Source organism: Manihot esculenta, chromosome 13 (genome assembly GCF_001659605.2).
Source record: "Manihot esculenta cultivar AM560-2 chromosome 13, M.esculenta_v8, whole genome shotgun sequence".
Lineage (NCBI taxonomy): Eukaryota > Viridiplantae > Streptophyta > Magnoliopsida > Malpighiales > Euphorbiaceae > Manihot > Manihot esculenta.
Genome location: NC_035173.2, coordinates 1,908,266 through 1,925,074, shown reverse-complemented (window position 1 = coordinate 1,925,074; position 16,809 = coordinate 1,908,266). Strand labels below are relative to the sequence as shown.

General features: G+C 32.7%; 3 protein-coding genes and 1 non-coding gene across 5 annotated transcripts; 3 read left to right on the top strand and 1 right to left on the bottom strand.

Moving 5' to 3' along the window:
* Positions 1–4,569: 4,569 nt before the first annotated feature.
* Positions 4,570–10,721, top strand: LOC110630183 (putative ABC transporter C family member 15). Of its 2 annotated transcripts, XM_021777540.2 has the most exons (11): positions 4,570–4,623; positions 4,745–5,672; positions 5,756–7,185; positions 7,307–7,393; positions 7,493–8,095; positions 8,208–8,372; positions 8,516–8,810; positions 9,011–9,531; positions 9,605–9,668; positions 9,747–9,986; positions 10,256–10,721. In XM_021777540.2, exons 2-11 carry the CDS (start codon positions 4,784–4,786, stop codon positions 10,381–10,383), a joined length of 4,422 nt encoding a protein of 1,473 aa, XP_021633232.1. In that variant the 5' UTR covers positions 4,570–4,623; positions 4,745–4,783; the 3' UTR covers positions 10,384–10,721. The 2 variants fall into 2 exon arrangements, with proteins under 2 accessions (XP_021633232.1, XP_043805127.1); XM_043949192.1 differs by lacking the exon at positions 4,570–4,623 and having other exon boundaries at positions 4,640–5,672.
* A 149-nt stretch (positions 10,722–10,870) lies between these two features.
* LOC110630185 lies at positions 10,871–11,875 on the bottom strand. Its single transcript, XM_021777541.2, has 3 exons — positions 11,632–11,875; positions 11,339–11,427; positions 10,871–11,194 (listed from the first exon to the last, which is right to left on the bottom strand). Exons 1-3 carry the CDS (start codon positions 11,659–11,661, stop codon positions 11,032–11,034), a joined length of 282 nt encoding a protein of 93 aa, XP_021633233.1. The 5' UTR covers positions 11,662–11,875; the 3' UTR covers positions 10,871–11,031.
* A 248-nt stretch (positions 11,876–12,123) lies between these two features.
* Positions 12,124–12,197, top strand: TRNAV-AAC. The gene has a single exon. It is a non-coding gene; the product is annotated as a tRNA-Val (tRNA).
* An 879-nt stretch (positions 12,198–13,076) lies between these two features.
* LOC110629047 (glyceraldehyde-3-phosphate dehydrogenase, cytosolic) lies at positions 13,077–15,814 on the top strand. Its single transcript, XM_021775892.2, has 12 exons — positions 13,077–13,278; positions 13,362–13,394; positions 13,478–13,578; positions 13,662–13,777; positions 13,873–13,972; positions 14,295–14,441; positions 14,555–14,615; positions 14,718–14,815; positions 14,934–15,076; positions 15,166–15,249; positions 15,360–15,449; positions 15,567–15,814. Exons 1-12 carry the CDS (start codon positions 13,275–13,277, stop codon positions 15,613–15,615), a joined length of 1,026 nt encoding a protein of 341 aa, XP_021631584.1. The 5' UTR covers positions 13,077–13,274; the 3' UTR covers positions 15,616–15,814.
* The last annotated feature ends 995 nt before the right edge of the window (positions 15,815–16,809 follow it).

The window sequence follows — 16,809 nt, the reverse complement described above, 5'->3', positions numbered from 1 at the left end:
CTTTGAAGTGACGAAAACCTTGATAAAGAAGGGAGAGAAGGGAAAGGTTAATCCGAAGTCGCGCTGCTTGACATAGAAGATCAAGCTGCGACCTTGCTGGGGTCCATTAAATCCGCTGGCAGAGAAGAGACGATTCTCTCATTGCAATATGGAGACTTAATAATGCAGATGGAAGTGTCTAGGTAGTTGGGAGAAAAGAAATTGGTAAGAGTGGCAGATGTGATGGTAGATCTCAAACCTATGATATCAGGATTCTAGCAGTGGCCATTAAGAAACAGGAAATGTACTTTAAAAAAATTTTACAGAAAACTAAACTTTTTCATACACATGAAAAATCTACTTTTTCACGTGATCTCATAACATCATTTACTTTTTCATTTATTTTATAATTTTTTTTACATTTTCAATATTTTAAATATTAAAAAATAATTAATAAAAAATATTTTAATAGTAAAATTAATTATATATTTTAAAAAATAATTTTCCGCTTTACAAATAAAAAATATTTTCTACGATTAAAAATCTTATGAAAATAAGTTGAAATCAGTTACTCAATTTTTAAAAGTTTAAATAGATTTAATTTCATCTTTTCATCCTAATAAACCCTTGACTTTTCAATTATAAAATAAAATTTGACTATAATTTTTTATTATATTTATTTTAATTTTTATATATCTATTGTGAAATGTGTGGATTATATTTTTAATAATTAAATTATTATTTAAAAAAATATTAGTAAATTATAATTTTATTAATATAAAAAAATCATTTTCAGAATTAAAAGATGTCGAATTCAAATAGCAATGGAATTGAAATGCAAAGAAGGACTTTTGAAGCCAACTTGGAGAAAGATGGTGGAAGAAGGAATTAACGAGAACCTCAGAACCCGACAGCCAATTCTAAATTAAAAATGTCAATTTGATGGTATTAATTATTTTTTAAATTAAATTTGAATAAAAATTATTTTTATATTATAATTATTATCTTTTTAAATTTTATTATTTAACTATTATAATTTAATTCAATTTGATTTTGATTTAAGTTAAAGTTTATGCATAGCAATTAAGAAATTGTTTAATTTTTCGTTTATTTTACATTTTTAATATTTTAGATATTAAAATAATTTTTTTTAAAAAAATAATTTTCTCTTTATAAATAAGAAATTATTTTCTGAAATTTAAAAATCTTATGAAAATAAGTTCAATTCAATTACTCAATTTTTTAAAAGTTTAACTAGATTTAATTTCATCTTTTCATTCTAATAAACCCTTAACTTTTCAATTAGTCTCATTTAAGTCCAATCCCTCATAGAAAAATGGCAATTGGAACACATGCACGTGCCCAAAAAAAACTATTTCCTTTAATTTTTAAAAATTAAAAATTATTTATTATTTGCAAATTGCCCTTCATTCCTTCCTTAATCTCAGATACTTCACTTCGCCCTTATTTTCCTCACCTCAATCTTAGATATTAATAATTTTTAAAAAAATAAAATTAAATTTAATATTTTTTTTTAAAAAAATAGAGATAGAGATTGAAAAGTAAAATTTTTTTAATTTCTCATATATTTATTCAAATACACTTATCACCAAATTAAATTTATGAATTTATTAAGAAAACTATAATAATTTTAATAAAAATATAACAATAGAATAATTTATAAAAATGATAATAATCAAATATAAATCAAAATTTGCATTTTAAAGAACTAAGTTTTAAATATGGAATCGAATTTAAAAAAAAATTAATTGACCGAAATTTAGAAAAATTAACTCAATGTTTATATTTTAATATAATTTTAATTAATTTTTAAAATTTAAATATTTAAATTAAAATAAGTCAATCGTAAATGTTTTTCAGTCAATTAACTTTAAAAAATCATATACGTTGTATTTGAAATATATTAAGTTATATAATTTCTCACTATCGAAGAAAATTATTTTCAGAATTGAAAGATGTCGATTTTAAATACCAATTGCATTCAAATGCGAAGGACTTTTACCTGTCTTAAGCTAACTTGGAAAAAGATGGTGGAAGAAGGAATTAACGAGGAACCTCAGAACCTGGCGGCCAATTCTAAATTAAAAACGTCAATTTCATGCTATTAATTAATCGAATTAAATTAATTAAAAATTTTAATTTAATTTTTTATTTATTTTCATTTAATTTAATTTTTAATTTTAAAAACTTTAATTATTTTAATTTAATTTAATTTTAATGAAAAAAAAATTTAAAAAAATAAACTGAACCAATTAGGAATAATAATATATTAACTCATATCAATATTAAAATATTTCAATTAAATTTAAAATATTAAAAATAAAGTATAAAAAATAAAAAATTTATTAAAAATTTAAACCGATCAAATCGAATCGAATCAAATTGATTCGATTTAATTTAATTTTTAATTAAAATTAATTCGATTTAATTTTTATAAATATTAAAATTTTAATTTTAAATTTATATAATTTAATTTAATTTTAAATTAAACCTATGAATATTCACCTCTGACTATAATATAGATATGGAACGACATAGTATACATTTTTCTTGGATAATGTTTACCTAAAAATTATATATTTTGAGGATAATCACAGCAATTAGATCATCCCAATGACGCATCAATTACCCAAAAAGAAGAAAAATCAAGTCCATAACTTTTCCACTTTGGCAGCTGCACAGTTAGCATACGGAATTTAATATTCAATTTATGGCCTACCTGTCATGTTTTGCAATTGACGACATGGCAAATCCTTGGTGGCGCCATCAGAAAAATAATATTTTTTTAAAATTTATCTAATATGAATTCCAAGTTTAAATATTTTTATTAATTTTATATATAATTAATTATAATTTTATCTATTTTTTCTTTTTTTACTATTTTAAAATTATTTAATTAATAATTATTATCATTCTCACATAGATTTCAGCTTTCCGTGTCCTTATCCAACTTTCCTTTTGTTGAGCCACGTGATGCGCACACCTTTGGTTTGTCCTTCCACAGGTCCATTGTGTGGAAGCAACGTGCCATTATTAGGTTAAAATAAAATTAGGGTTTAGCAATGTCCTAGAAATTTTATAGATCACCAAATTGGAAACTTGAGAATTGAAAATGACTGAAGTCAATCAACGGCTCTGATCATTACTTTACAGTTAGTGGCATCCAAAAAGATTCAGCAGCATTCAATGTTACTGATAAAAAGAAAGAAAAAATATTCCACTTTGTTTTGGGATAATGCCATTTCACATCATAGATTCCTTGTGCATGTGACCTTAATTTTATTTTTTTTAATTCATTATATTATTCAATAAAAGAATTTGAATCTATTAATTCAATTTAAAAAAACAACAATAAAAATATTAATAGATAAAAATTTTAAAGATAATAAAAATAAAAATATTAAATTAAAAAGCTATATATATATATATATATATATATATATATATCCATTATTCCTAAATTGAAAATTGAGACACAAAAATTGTGGAAAAGTGAGTTGGTACCTACGAGGCATTAGGGATATGACTTCGGTTAGTGCAGCAGACATAATAGTATCCCCATATGGAATTCCACGTGCATGATTTTAAAAAAAATACAATTAATTAATAATTCCTAAAATTTGATAAACCACAATTTAATCCGACTACTTTTTTAAAAATAATTTTATTTTTAAAATTTTATTCATTTAAGCTTCATTTTAGATATTTTAAAAATATATTTTTCTTATAAAAAAGTTATTTTAAGTACGCACTTTAATATTTTTATTAAGATTTTTATATATAAATTTATTAATAAATTTTATTTTTTTAAATTAAAATTAAATAATAAAAATAAATTTAATAAAAAATTATATTTTAATAAAAATAAAATATAAAAATAATAGCTTTTTAAATTTTAAAGACTATTTTTTGTTTTGAAATGTAAATTGAGGAGTGAATATGATATTTTTAAATTTATTCAGATACATTTATTATCAGATTAAATATGCGAATATAAATTTTAACGATTATTATAAATTATTTTAAAATATATCTTAATATAATTTTAGACATAGTCAAACTAACAATATCTTTTCAAGGTAGCATTATAAAATTTGGCCATTGCATAAGGAATAGAATTTGTTTATGCTTTGATTTACTTAATTCATAAATTGACACTTTGAATTATTTATATAAAAAAAAACACTTTGATATATATATATAATTTTTTTTTTCTCATCATAGAAATGCTAGAGACATAATTTTCAGAGGGTATTAGGTCGGATTCAAAAGACATAGGCTATCAGAAATCTAATGATAGTCTGACGATGTTGACTGAAATTTTTCTTTTTTTTTATTTTGTCATCTTATTGGAATAAACTCTTTTTTTTTTTTTTTTGAAATGGTGGAATAAACTCATTTATATTTTTAATTAAATTACAAAATATAATTATATAATTTAAATAATCAAATTTATTTTGATTATTTAATATGAAATTTAGTGAAGTTACTAAATTATTTCAAAATTTAGTAAAATGTAATTTCTTTTAAAGCACTTTGGAAGTATTAGTATTTATATTGAATCCTACACGTCCTACCATCGCCAACCCATAAATCACCATTTTGCTTCACCTTTTCTAGCAGGTTCGTTTCTCTAAATTAATCCAATAACAAAAATTTCACTATTTGGACTTGATCTTCGAATCTTTCTTGCTTTTTTTATTCCTTTCTGTTTTCTTTAATGGGTTCTCATTTTTTTCGTCAGGTGTTTAAACATTGCAGAAACTCTTGTCATTTCCTGGATATGGCTTCAGCTTTTGGGTTCAAGTTTTCTGACTGGATGAGAACGAAGATGAAGTGGGATTTTTGGGTAGCAGTAAAAATGGATCTCTCCATAGATATTGCCAATGTAGCTTTCTCAATATTGTTATTGGCATGGTGTTTGATAGAAATCTGGAGACGAAGGAGACGTGGTAGTGCCATTCGCAGGGGAGAATCTACCCTGTTTACCACTATCACTGTTCTTTCTAATTTCTTAATTGTCATCTTGAATCTTGGTTTTGGGGTTGTGAAGTTCTGGGATTTAAGAGTTATTGACAATAAATCTGTTTTCTCATCTGTGACTTGGATTTTAGCTACATTAGTTGCATTATATTCTGAACAGACAACTCTTAGAGAAGGGAACAGATGGCCCATTGTCCTCATTCTTTGGTGGGTATTTTCCTGCATTTTCTATTCGCTTTCTGTGTCAGTTTACTTGATTACCCATTTCAGTCCCATAGAATTGCCTAGTCTCTTGCCTGAAACTAACATTGTCGATTTCATTTCCTTGCCATTATCAATGCTGCTTTGCTTCAATGCTCTAACATTTTGTAATGCTAAGATACAAAGTAGTCTTGAACACCCTTTGCTTCAAGAAGAACACAAAAGCTTGTTAAATGATTCACCTTTTACTAAGGCTGGAATTTGGAGCCAACTCACCTTCCAATGGCTAAATCCACTGTTTAGAAAAGGAAGAATCCAAAAACTAGAATTGTCTCACATTCCTCTAGTTCCTGAATCTGAAACTGCAAAGTGTTCTTCCTCTTTGCTTGAAGAATCACTTGGGAAAAGGAAAACTGAAACTTCTAACTTGCCTGAGGCCATTGCTTATGCCATATGGAAATCCTTGACCATTAATGGTGTTTTTGCAGGTACCTCTTCGTTCTTGTGTTACTTCTCTCTCTCTCTCTCTCTCTCTCTCTCTCTCTCTAAAGCTTATTTTCATCTTTTGCAGGAGTTAATACAATTGCCTCCTACATGGGTCCCCTTCTGATAACCAGATTTGTGAATTTCTTGTCTGAGAAACATAAGGATTCAAGCTACCTCTATGGGTTAATTCTTGCTTTAATCTTCTTTCTCTCAAAGACAATCGAATCACTAACTCAACGACAATGGTATTTTGGTGCTCAACGCATTGGGATACGAGTAAGAGCAGCTCTTATGGTACTGGTCTACAAGAAATCTCTGTCTGTCAAATTTGCAGGTCCAAGCGCTGGTAAAATCATAAATATGATCAATGTGGATGTGGAAAGAATTGGGGATTTCTGCTGGAACATTCATGGAGTATGGTTGCTACCACTTCAGGTCTTCTTAGCCCTTGTTATTTTGTATAGGAATCTGGGTGCTGCCCCTTCATTTGCTGCTTTCTCTTCCACAATTTTGATTATGGTGAGCAATACACCATTGGCCAATAAGCAAGAAAAGCTGCACTCCAGGATCATGGAAGCCAAGGACACAAGAATTAAAGCAACTTCAGAAACTCTGAAGAGCATGAGAGTCTTGAAACTGTATTCATGGGAATCTGCATTTTTGGAGAAGCTTCTTCAACTCAGAAAGACAGAAAGAAAATGGCTGAAAGAATACCTCTATACAAGCTCATTCATTGCCTTTCTCTTTTGGGCTTCACCAACTCTAGTCTCTGTCATTACCTTTGGAGTATGCATTTTATTAAAAACACCATTAACAACTGATACGGTCCTCTCAGCATTAGCCACATTCCGAATTCTGCAAGAACCCATCTACAACCTGCCTGAGCTCATTTCCATGATCGCTCAAACTAAGGTCTCAATAGATCGGATCCAAGAGTTCTTGAAAGAAGAGGATCAGAGAAAGCAAATACCTTATCAAATTTCACAAGCATCTGACATCTCAATTGAAATTGAGACTGGAGAATATGCTTGGGAAACAAATGATCAGAACTCAAAGAAACCTACTATTAAAATTACAGAGAGAATGAAAATAAAGAAGGGTTACAAAGTTGCAGTATGTGGAACAGTAGGGTCTGGCAAATCAAGCCTTCTCTGTAGTATACTTGGCGAGATCCCCAGAACTTCTGGAGCAGGAATCAAGGTTTATGGAACAAAAGCTTATGTTCCCCAAAGTTCTTGGATTCAAACAGGCACAGTGAGAGAAAATGTGTTGTTTGGCAAGGATATGGATAAGGCTTTCTATGAGGAAGTTCTGGAAGGATGTGCTTTGAACCAGGATATTGGGATGTGGGTGGACAGAGATTTGATTGTGGTGGGGGAGAGAGGGATGAACTTGAGTGGAGGACAAAAGCAGAGAATTCAACTTGCAAGGGCTGTTTATAGTAATTCAGATGTTTATATCCTGGATGACCCTTTTAGTGCTGTTGATGCACATACTGGAACACATCTGTTCAAGGTAAGCACCTTACTTTTATTTTTTAAAGCCTTTTTATTGTTAATCAAACCAATTTGCTCCTGTATTTTCATTCATATCTTACAATGTCTCTGATAACCTTGATTTTCTTATTTTCCTGCAGAAATGTCTCATGCAACTATTGTCCCAGAAGACTATCATTTATGCTACCCATCAACTGGAATTTTTAGATGCCGCTGACCTTGTTCTGGTAAGTAAGTTGGCATTTTCACATATCCATGCGTCATAAAATATGAAGATTATTGTCCTCTGAAGACTCTCATCTTTACTCACAACTGCATCCTTACAGGTGATGAAAGATGGTGTGATTGTCCAGTCAGGAAAATATGAAGATTTAATTGCAGATTCAACTGGGGAACTTGTTACTCAAATGGCTGCTCATAAAAAGTCACTAAACCAAGTAAATCCGCCCCCAGAAGATAATTTCTTAACCAGTGGACCCTCTCAGTTAAATCAAAATGAAGTCACAGAAGAGAAATGTGAAGAACTTATCAGTGACAGTAGAATTTCAGAGAGAACTCAGGAAGAATTAACAGAAACTGGTAGAGTGAAATGGAGTGTTTACTCAACTTTTGTTACTTCAGCTTATAAAGGTGCCCTTGTTCCAGTTATTCTTCTGTGTCAAGTCCTCTTCCAAGGACTCCAGATGGGAAGCAATTATTGGATTGCTTGGGCATCAGAGGACAGACACAAGGTAACCAGACAGCAGTTGATTGGAATATTCATTTTGTTGTCTGGTGGAAGCTCAATCTTTATATTAGGTAGAGCAGTTTTGCTGGCAACTATTGCAGTTGAAACTGCTCAAAGACTCTTCCTTGGAATGATCAAATCAGTTTTTAGAGCACCTATTTCATTCTTCGATTCAACGCCTTCAAGTAGAATTCTCAGCAGGGTGAGCATTTTTATCCATTTCCAAGTTCTTTAAACCAAAAAGGAAAGAGATAGTATTGTGTATGCATGTATCTCCAAGAAATAATGTTCTCCTTTTATCTTCTTCCTTGCAGTCCTCCACAGATCAAAGCACAGTGGACACAGACATTCCCTACAGATTAGCTGGATTGGCATTTGCACTAATTCAACTTCTAAGTATAATTATCCTAATGTCTCAGGTCGCCTGGCAGATCTTCCTTCTCTTTCTTGTCATCATCGGAATCTCCATCTGGTATCAGGCAAGAACACTACCCCCAAAAAATCAAACTATTGGGATGATTCTCGACCATATCTCCTCCACACGTGAAATGGAAAAATAGATAGATGCTCTTTTTTTTTCTTCCATCCAACTCATAGTTGAGAAAATTAAAATTTTCTACAGGACTATTACATTACCACTGCTAGAGAGTTAGCCAGGATGGTTGGAATCAGGAAGGCTCCTATCTTGCATCATTTTTCAGAGTCCATTGGAGGGGCAGCAACTATTCATTGTTTCAATCAGGAAGATCGCTTTTTTTTGAGAAACCTGAGCCTCATTGATGATTATTCTCGCATAGTCTTCCACAACACAGGTGCAATGGAATGGCTATGCGTTAGAATAAACTTTCTTTTCAACCTCGTCTTCTTCCTTGCTTTGATCATCTTGGTGAGCCTTCCCAGTTCAGCTATTGATCCAAGTAAGCTCCTCATGCTCCTCCTATTTATCAATCCCTCCGCCTGATTAATCAACAATGTCATCAAATGTGAATATTTTACAGATAGAGTCATATTTACTTACGTTGAAGTGCAAATTACAGTGAAAATTACGTTGAAGTTGACTGTGTCTAAGCCCCTTAGGTGTCAATGTTAAACTAACGACTGCTAAACTGGTTATCAGGCTTGGCAGGGCTAGCAGCTACCTATGGTCTGAACCTGAATGTTCTTCAGGCTTGGGTTATATGGAATCTATGCAATGTTGAGAACAAAATGATATCAGTTGAGAGAATTATTCAGTTTACTAACGTACCCAGTGAAGCTCCCTTGGTGATTGAAGATTGTAGGCCAAATTCTGATTGGCCAGTGGATGGAAAAATTGAACTAGTGAACCTTTGTGTCCAATACAGTCCTGCTCTCCCAATGGTTCTCAAATCAATAAATTGCACTTTCCCTGGGGGAAAGAAAATTGGTGTTGTGGGCAGAACTGGAAGTGGAAAGTCTACTTTGATTCAAGCTCTTTTTAGGATGATTGAGCCCTCAGAAGGACACATTCTCATTGATGGGCTGGATATTTCCAAGATAGGTTTGCAAGATTTGAGGTCTAGGCTAGGTATAATTCCTCAAGACCCCACATTATTTCAAGGAACTGTGAGGAATAATCTGGATCCTCTGCAAGAACACTCAGATCATGAAATCTGGGAGGTAAATGTCATAACTCTTTTCCTTTCACTGCAGGATCTGAAATTTATATTCACTGAAAGAATGTGTTCTTCAGGTTCTCAATAAGTGTCGCCTTGCTGATATAGTGAAGCAGGACCATAGGCTTCTTGAAGCACCAGGTATATGTTTATTACTTGATATGTCTTCAGAAAATGTAGTATGTTCTAGTTAATACTGAATTATTGGTTATGAAGCAGTTGCTGAAGATGGTGAAAACTGGAGTGTTGGGCAGAGGCAGCTTGTTTGTCTGGCTAGAGTGCTTCAAAAGAAGAGAAGAATTTTGGTTTTGGATGAGGCCACAGCTTCGATTGATACAGCAACAGACAATATCATTCAGGGGACTATAAGAGAAGAAACAAGTAAATGCACAGTCATCACCGTGGCGCATCGAATACCTACTGTCATCGACAATGACTTGGTTTTGGTTCTTGGTGAAGGTAACCTGATTATCCTACACAAAATGAAGTATTCATTTCACGAAAATAACTTACATTCACTAGGCTTTGAACATGGGACAGCCACAATATATGCTTCATAAAATGTGAATGCAACTTGCTTTTTTAGGTTTGGCTTCAGAAAATGAGAGATGGATAATTGGATGTAATACAAAGATGAATAGAATTAGGTGGATAACTTATTGTCACGCTGCAGTCTGCTTTTTCTGAACAATCTGAATTCATTGCTGCAAACATTTTGGTTAATGCAGGGAAGGTGATAGAGTATGACTCTCCCGGGCAGTTGCTCAAGGACAGTTCTTCTTCATTTTCGAAGTTGGTTGCAGAATTTTCAAGGAGATCATCAACAAGAAATGAAGAAAGATTATCTCGAGAATAGAAGACATTAAGCCCCAGCTTCAGTATTTGTCAATATGAAATTTGGTTCATAATTAGGTCATATGATTCATTGTAGTGCAATCTGATAAAAAGTGGCAGTAGCACTTAGGCATAAGGCATAAGGCAAAACTAACCAGCAGAAGTGTAAACAAACAAACTCATACCTTGTACAGTACAACTAGGAAGCAAGGCAAATAATAGACAAAATGAATTCAAGAGCATCAAAATTTTCAGTTCATAACTTTTCCCAGAAAGCAAGTACAGTATACTGATGAAACGGCAGACCAGCTGGCGTTCATGTTCAATCGAATCCATTCTTCAAATCTCATGAGATTGTGCTGAAATCTAGACATTGTCATGTCTAATAGCAAATTCTCTGTCATTGTATTGTCACTCCTTTGTCTGATATCAGGAATAATAACTATCACACATGACAATGACAGAGAATTTGCTAACATCAGAGAACATGAGAAGCAAAAAAACAAATAAACAGAAATAGTACAGATGAACTTTATTATGCAATACTGTTTCGCCATATATCAAAGACTTCAACTTGCAATGTGCATTTGCTTCATTCCCTTAAAACGGAATAATAATAATAATAATAATGTCCTATTACATTCAAATTTTCAATGGTTGAACTGAATTTCTAGTTAGAACTTGGAATATCAGGTTCAGAGAAGAAGCCATTGACTGATGGCATGATCTGAGGAGGCCTTTTGCGGACAAATTTCCTTAAGCTATGTTCTGCATATTTCTCACCCTCAGCAAAGTTCTCCAGCACTCCTGCAGCCCTGTTCTCTTTGGTCACCCTAGGCCACATTCAATATAAACTCAGTCTCTCAAACACAGAACTGATCCTATTCCAAGCTATAGACTATTGTATAAACTATAAAACAATGACCAATTTATGAAACAAAAATCCTTGTTAACAAAATTGTTGTGAAAAAGATCACCTGACTTCTGGGTTTGTGCAGATATTCCTAACAAGTTGCATCCCACAAATGCCAACAGCTACACCAACAGCTCCAAAGAGAGGAAACACCTGATCACAGAAAACTACTAAGTATTTATAATCTCCATACTGCGTGTGCAAATTTTGGGTTTTCGTCCGTAAAAAATTATAATTCTAGCCAATCAGATTTAGAATGAATTCTATCATAGGAACAGACATGACATTATTCATCTGAAAAACTAACAATGAATCAAAACATCAGTGCAACATAATGGGGTTATGAAACTTGCATACCTCAGGCCTGATCCATCTTGAAGTAGCCATTGTAGAGAAGAGAAAAAATAAACACCTTCACCAACAAAAGAAAACGTGGAAAGAAAGCAAGAAAACAATAAAAAGAAAGAGATTTTGATACGAAGTCCTTAAATTTAGAGAAAAATAATTAAAAGGAAAAGAAGGAAGAGGTCAGCAATGACCAGCTTCAGCCAACCATCAATTGTCTCAATGTTCCCATTTTGTTGCAGGAATCAATACTCATTTTTCTAATTTTGCATGCTACTTCTTTTTATTCTCTAGAAAAATCACATTCTTTGACTAATAAGAAGAGTGCAGTCACAAACAATGGTGTAATATTCTAGATTATTCTTTTTTATATTTGAAATAAGTAGAACTTCAATCCAAAATCAGTTATTTACCAATTTAATGAATTAAAATATATAATTTATGAAGGTTTCACTTGAAATTATTTAATATGATATTTTTATTAATTGAAAAAAAAACCAAAATGGTGTCGTGGTGTAGTTGGTTATCACGTCAGTCTAACACACTGAAGGTCTCCGGTTCGAGTCCGGGCGACGCCATTTCTTTTTTATTTTTAATGTTGCCTATGTTTTATATATTTTTCATATAATATAATTTTTGTATGCTTTCATTTGTCATTAATTTAGGTTGAGGGAATAAGTTTAAATTATATTTATTAAAAAATATTAAATCTACTTAGCATTGGTAATAAAAATATTTTAGAATATATTAAATAAAAATATTTAAAAAATAGATATCATATTTAATTATAAAAATTTTAAAATAACAAAAATATTCTAAAAAAGTATTAATTTTTTTGCTGACTTTTATAAGAAATTGATATGTGTAAATAATAATGAAATGCTTGAGTAGTGGTTGGCATGTAATCATATTGATGTCAACCTTCATGCCACCTCAAAATTGGTCAAAACTAACACTTGATTCATTCTACCTAATCAAATAATAATAAAATGAAAAAAAAAAACAAATCAACATTAAATCACATGTAATTAAAATACCGTTTATAAGAAAATATTAATTATTATTTTGAACGTAGACAGGAAAATTATTCTTTTCTAGAAAACTTGGAATCATAAAGATAGACTTTTCTTTTGGCGGAGCTTAGAAGAGTCTGGAAACGGTAAAATGTTTTTTTCTAAACGCAGTAAATTTAAACGGTTAATAACTTACCTCAGATGACCAACCCCGTGCAATTGACCCACGCGCGCCTCATTTTCCCAGCTGCAGGTGCGCCAACTCGCGAGCCCACCGGATAATCACTCTGAGAAACGAATATTCCCATTCCAGGAAAATCCGATCCATACTCTCAATGAGGGAAGTGCGCAACACTTCCACCGTCAACCCCACTAGAAAGTAATCTCAAATGCCACGATAGCGCGTGTAGTTCCCTCATTTAAACCCACGGTGAAAAGAATCAGCGGCCGGTGCAAGGTTCATGCTTAATCAGCGGCTTTACCTTTCTTTTTCCCCAAGAAAGTTCAGAAAAAGCAGGTTTTTTCACTCTATTCCTTTATATACCCCTTGATTAGCGTCTTCTTCCATCACTGTAATCTGTCTCGTTTTAGCTCTCTAATACTAAATTTCAGCTTCTAATTTCCAATTCTCAATCAATTACGATGGGTATTTGCCCAATCCCTTTGCTGTATTGATAGTAATGTGAGCTTGTGTTCCTTAATTAATTATTTATTTATTTAATTTTGCAGCTGGTGATAAGAAGATTAAGATTGGTATCAATGGTAATTTTCTGATCTTAGGCTACTTTTAGTATCTGAGTTGGTTAATTGGAGTTGATTTTGATTATTATGAAATGGGTTTTCAGGCTTTGGAAGAATTGGCCGGTTGGTTGCTAGAGTCGCACTTCAGAGAAATGATATTGAACTCGTAGCTGTTAATGATCCTTTTATTAGTACTGAGTACATGGTAATTTCCATTGCTAGGTCACTTTTATTTTTTGTTTCTGTGCTTTTGTTGCTAATGGGTAATGCTCTTTTATGGAAATGCAGACATATATGTTTAAGTATGATACAGTTCATGGTCACTGGAAGCACACTGATGTTAAGGTCAAGGACGAGAAGACACTTCTCTTTGGCGATAAGCCAGTTACTGTGTTTGGGGTTAGGTAAGAACCTTGTTTATCACTTGCAGTAGTTGGGGTTTTGATGCATGGAAATGGTGGGTGTGAGCTGTTTTTATGTTTGTTTGTGCAATCGGTAGGAACCCAGAGGAGATTCCATGGGGCCAGACTGGTGCTGAGTTTGTTGTTGAATCCACTGGAGTTTTCACGGACAAGGAAAAGGCTGCTGCTCACTTGAAGGTCTGTTTCGTGCTCTCTTGTTTTGCTTTGATGTTCTTGATAATTAATTTCTGTATAGATATTCATCATCTACAGATGTATACGAAGATATAATGATTTAGAACCCATTTTTCTCGAATTCTTTAATCTCGATTAAAAAAATTTCCTGCATATGTGCTTTATTGGGATAAGTTCATTTTATATGTCACTACTCTTTGTTCCAATTTAAAAATTAATTTGCTTAGGTATTAGATTGTCTTAAAAGAATTGTTGTAGAGATCTAGGAACCTTTGGATCTAAATTTAAATGATAAGGGATTGAGTTCCATTTTGTTATTGTTCAGGGTGGAGCTAAGAAGGTTGTAATTTCTGCCCCTAGCAAAGATGCACCCATGTTTGTTGTAGGTGTCAATGAGAATGAATACAAGCCAGAACTTGACATTGTTTCCAATGCTAGCTGCACTACCAACTGTCTTGCTCCCTTGGCCAAGGTATCCTCAATATCTATTGTTCTTTGTAAATGCTTTGTTCCTCTATAGTTGAAACTCAAGTTCATTTTTTTTTACTGTTTTTGGTTATTTTTTAATCTCATCTTCTATTACAGGTCATTCATGATAGGTTCGGAATTGTTGAGGGTCTAATGACCACTGTCCATTCCATTACTGGTAAGCTTTTGGTACGTCCTTGTTCGTGTTGCTGATGTGTGCACCTACAGGATGTATTAAGTTGACAAATATTCCTGTTTTGCTTGTAATGCCGTGATTCAGCCACGCAGAAGACTGTTGATGGGCCATCAATGAAGGACTGGAGAGGTGGAAGAGCCGCTTCCTTCAACATCATTCCTAGCAGCACTGGAGCTGCCAAGGTAACCCCAGTATCTTGTGTGGTTTATTTGTTCTTTAATGGCTATACCATGAGTGTACCCTTTTGGCAAATTGATCAGCTTGAGTAATTTGTGTTTTCTGCTGTTGCAATTTACCTAGGCTGTTGGAAAGGTTCTCCCAGCACTCAATGGAAAATTGACCGGAATGTCCTTCCGTGTTCCAACTGTGGATGTTTCTGTTGTTGATCTCACAGTCAGACTTGAAAAGAAGGCAACATATGAGGATATCAAAAACGCCATCAAGTATACAATCATGCCTTCTTTCTAAAATGCAGTATGTAATGATTTCCTAGCTGGTTTCTAATCTACTCGTCTACTCTGGTGATCTGCAGGGAAGAGTCTGAGGGTAAGCTTAAGGGAATTTTGGGTTACACCGAAGAAGATGTCGTGTCCACCGACTTCATTGGAGATAGCAGGTAAAGTTACAGTAGAGCATTGTAATTGGACATTTCGACAGATTATCTAGGACCTTGCGCTATAATTTTGGGTATTTCATTGCCTTATCAAAGATGACTTGTCGTTGCAGGTCAAGTATTTTTGATGCCAAGGCTGGAATTGCTTTGAATGAAAACTTTGTGAAACTTGTCTCTTGGTATGACAATGAATGGGGCTACAGGTTTGTTTCCTTTTCCTTTGTGATCAGTTCACTATTCACTTTTCCTTTTCCTTTGCAAAAGCTCATAATTTGCATCTCAAGGAACATTCTTTTGACATTAACCATTTGTGTCTGCAGTACCCGTGTGCTTGACTTGATTCGTCACATTGCCTCCACCCTACCTTGAGGAAATTGGAGATTTTTTTTGAATGGTGTAATGAATGAAAGGTTTAGATGCAGGCATCTGATGTTTAAACAAAAATGGAGTGCAGTTCTTTTGATTTTGGTTCATGTTTTGTAGTTGTCTAAGCTATGGAGTTTGAAAACAATATTTGTTGTATTTTGTATTCCATACGAATAATACAAAGTGCCATATGGTTTTTACATTCGTTCCTTATTGCTTCTAAGAATCATAGCATTATTTTTTGAGGAAAAAAAATCACAGCAATATAGTGTTGGGCTTGGCAACCTGCCCCCCCCCCCCCCCCTCCCCTTTTTCTTATGCATGGCAACCCAAATCCCTTCTCTTTTTGCCTTTATGTAGCCTTTTCATCCAATATAATCCTTTAATCTTCTGAAAAAAAAGAAAAAAAAAACTGTTCAAACTATTTAACCTTGAAAAAAGTTGCCTACAATAAAAAAAATTAACTAATTAACAACATCACACTTGAGAATTATGTTTATGTATACTTAACATAGTAATATAATTATTTTACAAAATCTTGATCAGCAAAATCAAATTATTCCCAAATTGCAACAAATAAATCATTTTTCTTGAGCGAAGTTCAAAACCAGTCTGTTATTATGGTACTTCTTCTCAATCAATTAGAAATGTATTTTACTTGTAAATTTAATTGTTATTTTAATTAATGTATTTATTTAAATAAATAAAAAAAATATTCACATAAATTTGTGAAATTAGAATTAATTGTGAGCAGAAGGAAAGCATTATAGGTGAACGGTATTTAATTTGAACAGAAAAACTTCATTGTACTGGTTTTTGGGGTCCTTGTCTCCAATCCCTACTAACTCTTTATTTTACTGATCATTCAATCCAACCATCCATGCCTTTAAATAAATCTCAACCTCAACCATTCATTTCATTGATATATAATCCTCTTTTACTAAACCCTAACAATTTTCTATCTTCCTTCGTCTCTTTCTCCACCTACTCTTTCTATTCTCTCCTACCTTGCCATCTTTACCTGCCCAACGATCTGGAACGCCGGCTGCACTGCAGCGTCACAGTCCGATGGACGCTGCCGCAGTTCCAAGCATCCTTTGACGCCGCTGCAGCCTCGAGCACTCTTGGACGCCGCTGCTGCTGCCCGCACGACATCTAGGTGTTATGTTGAACTTGGAAATATTGCTCCTCACGCTG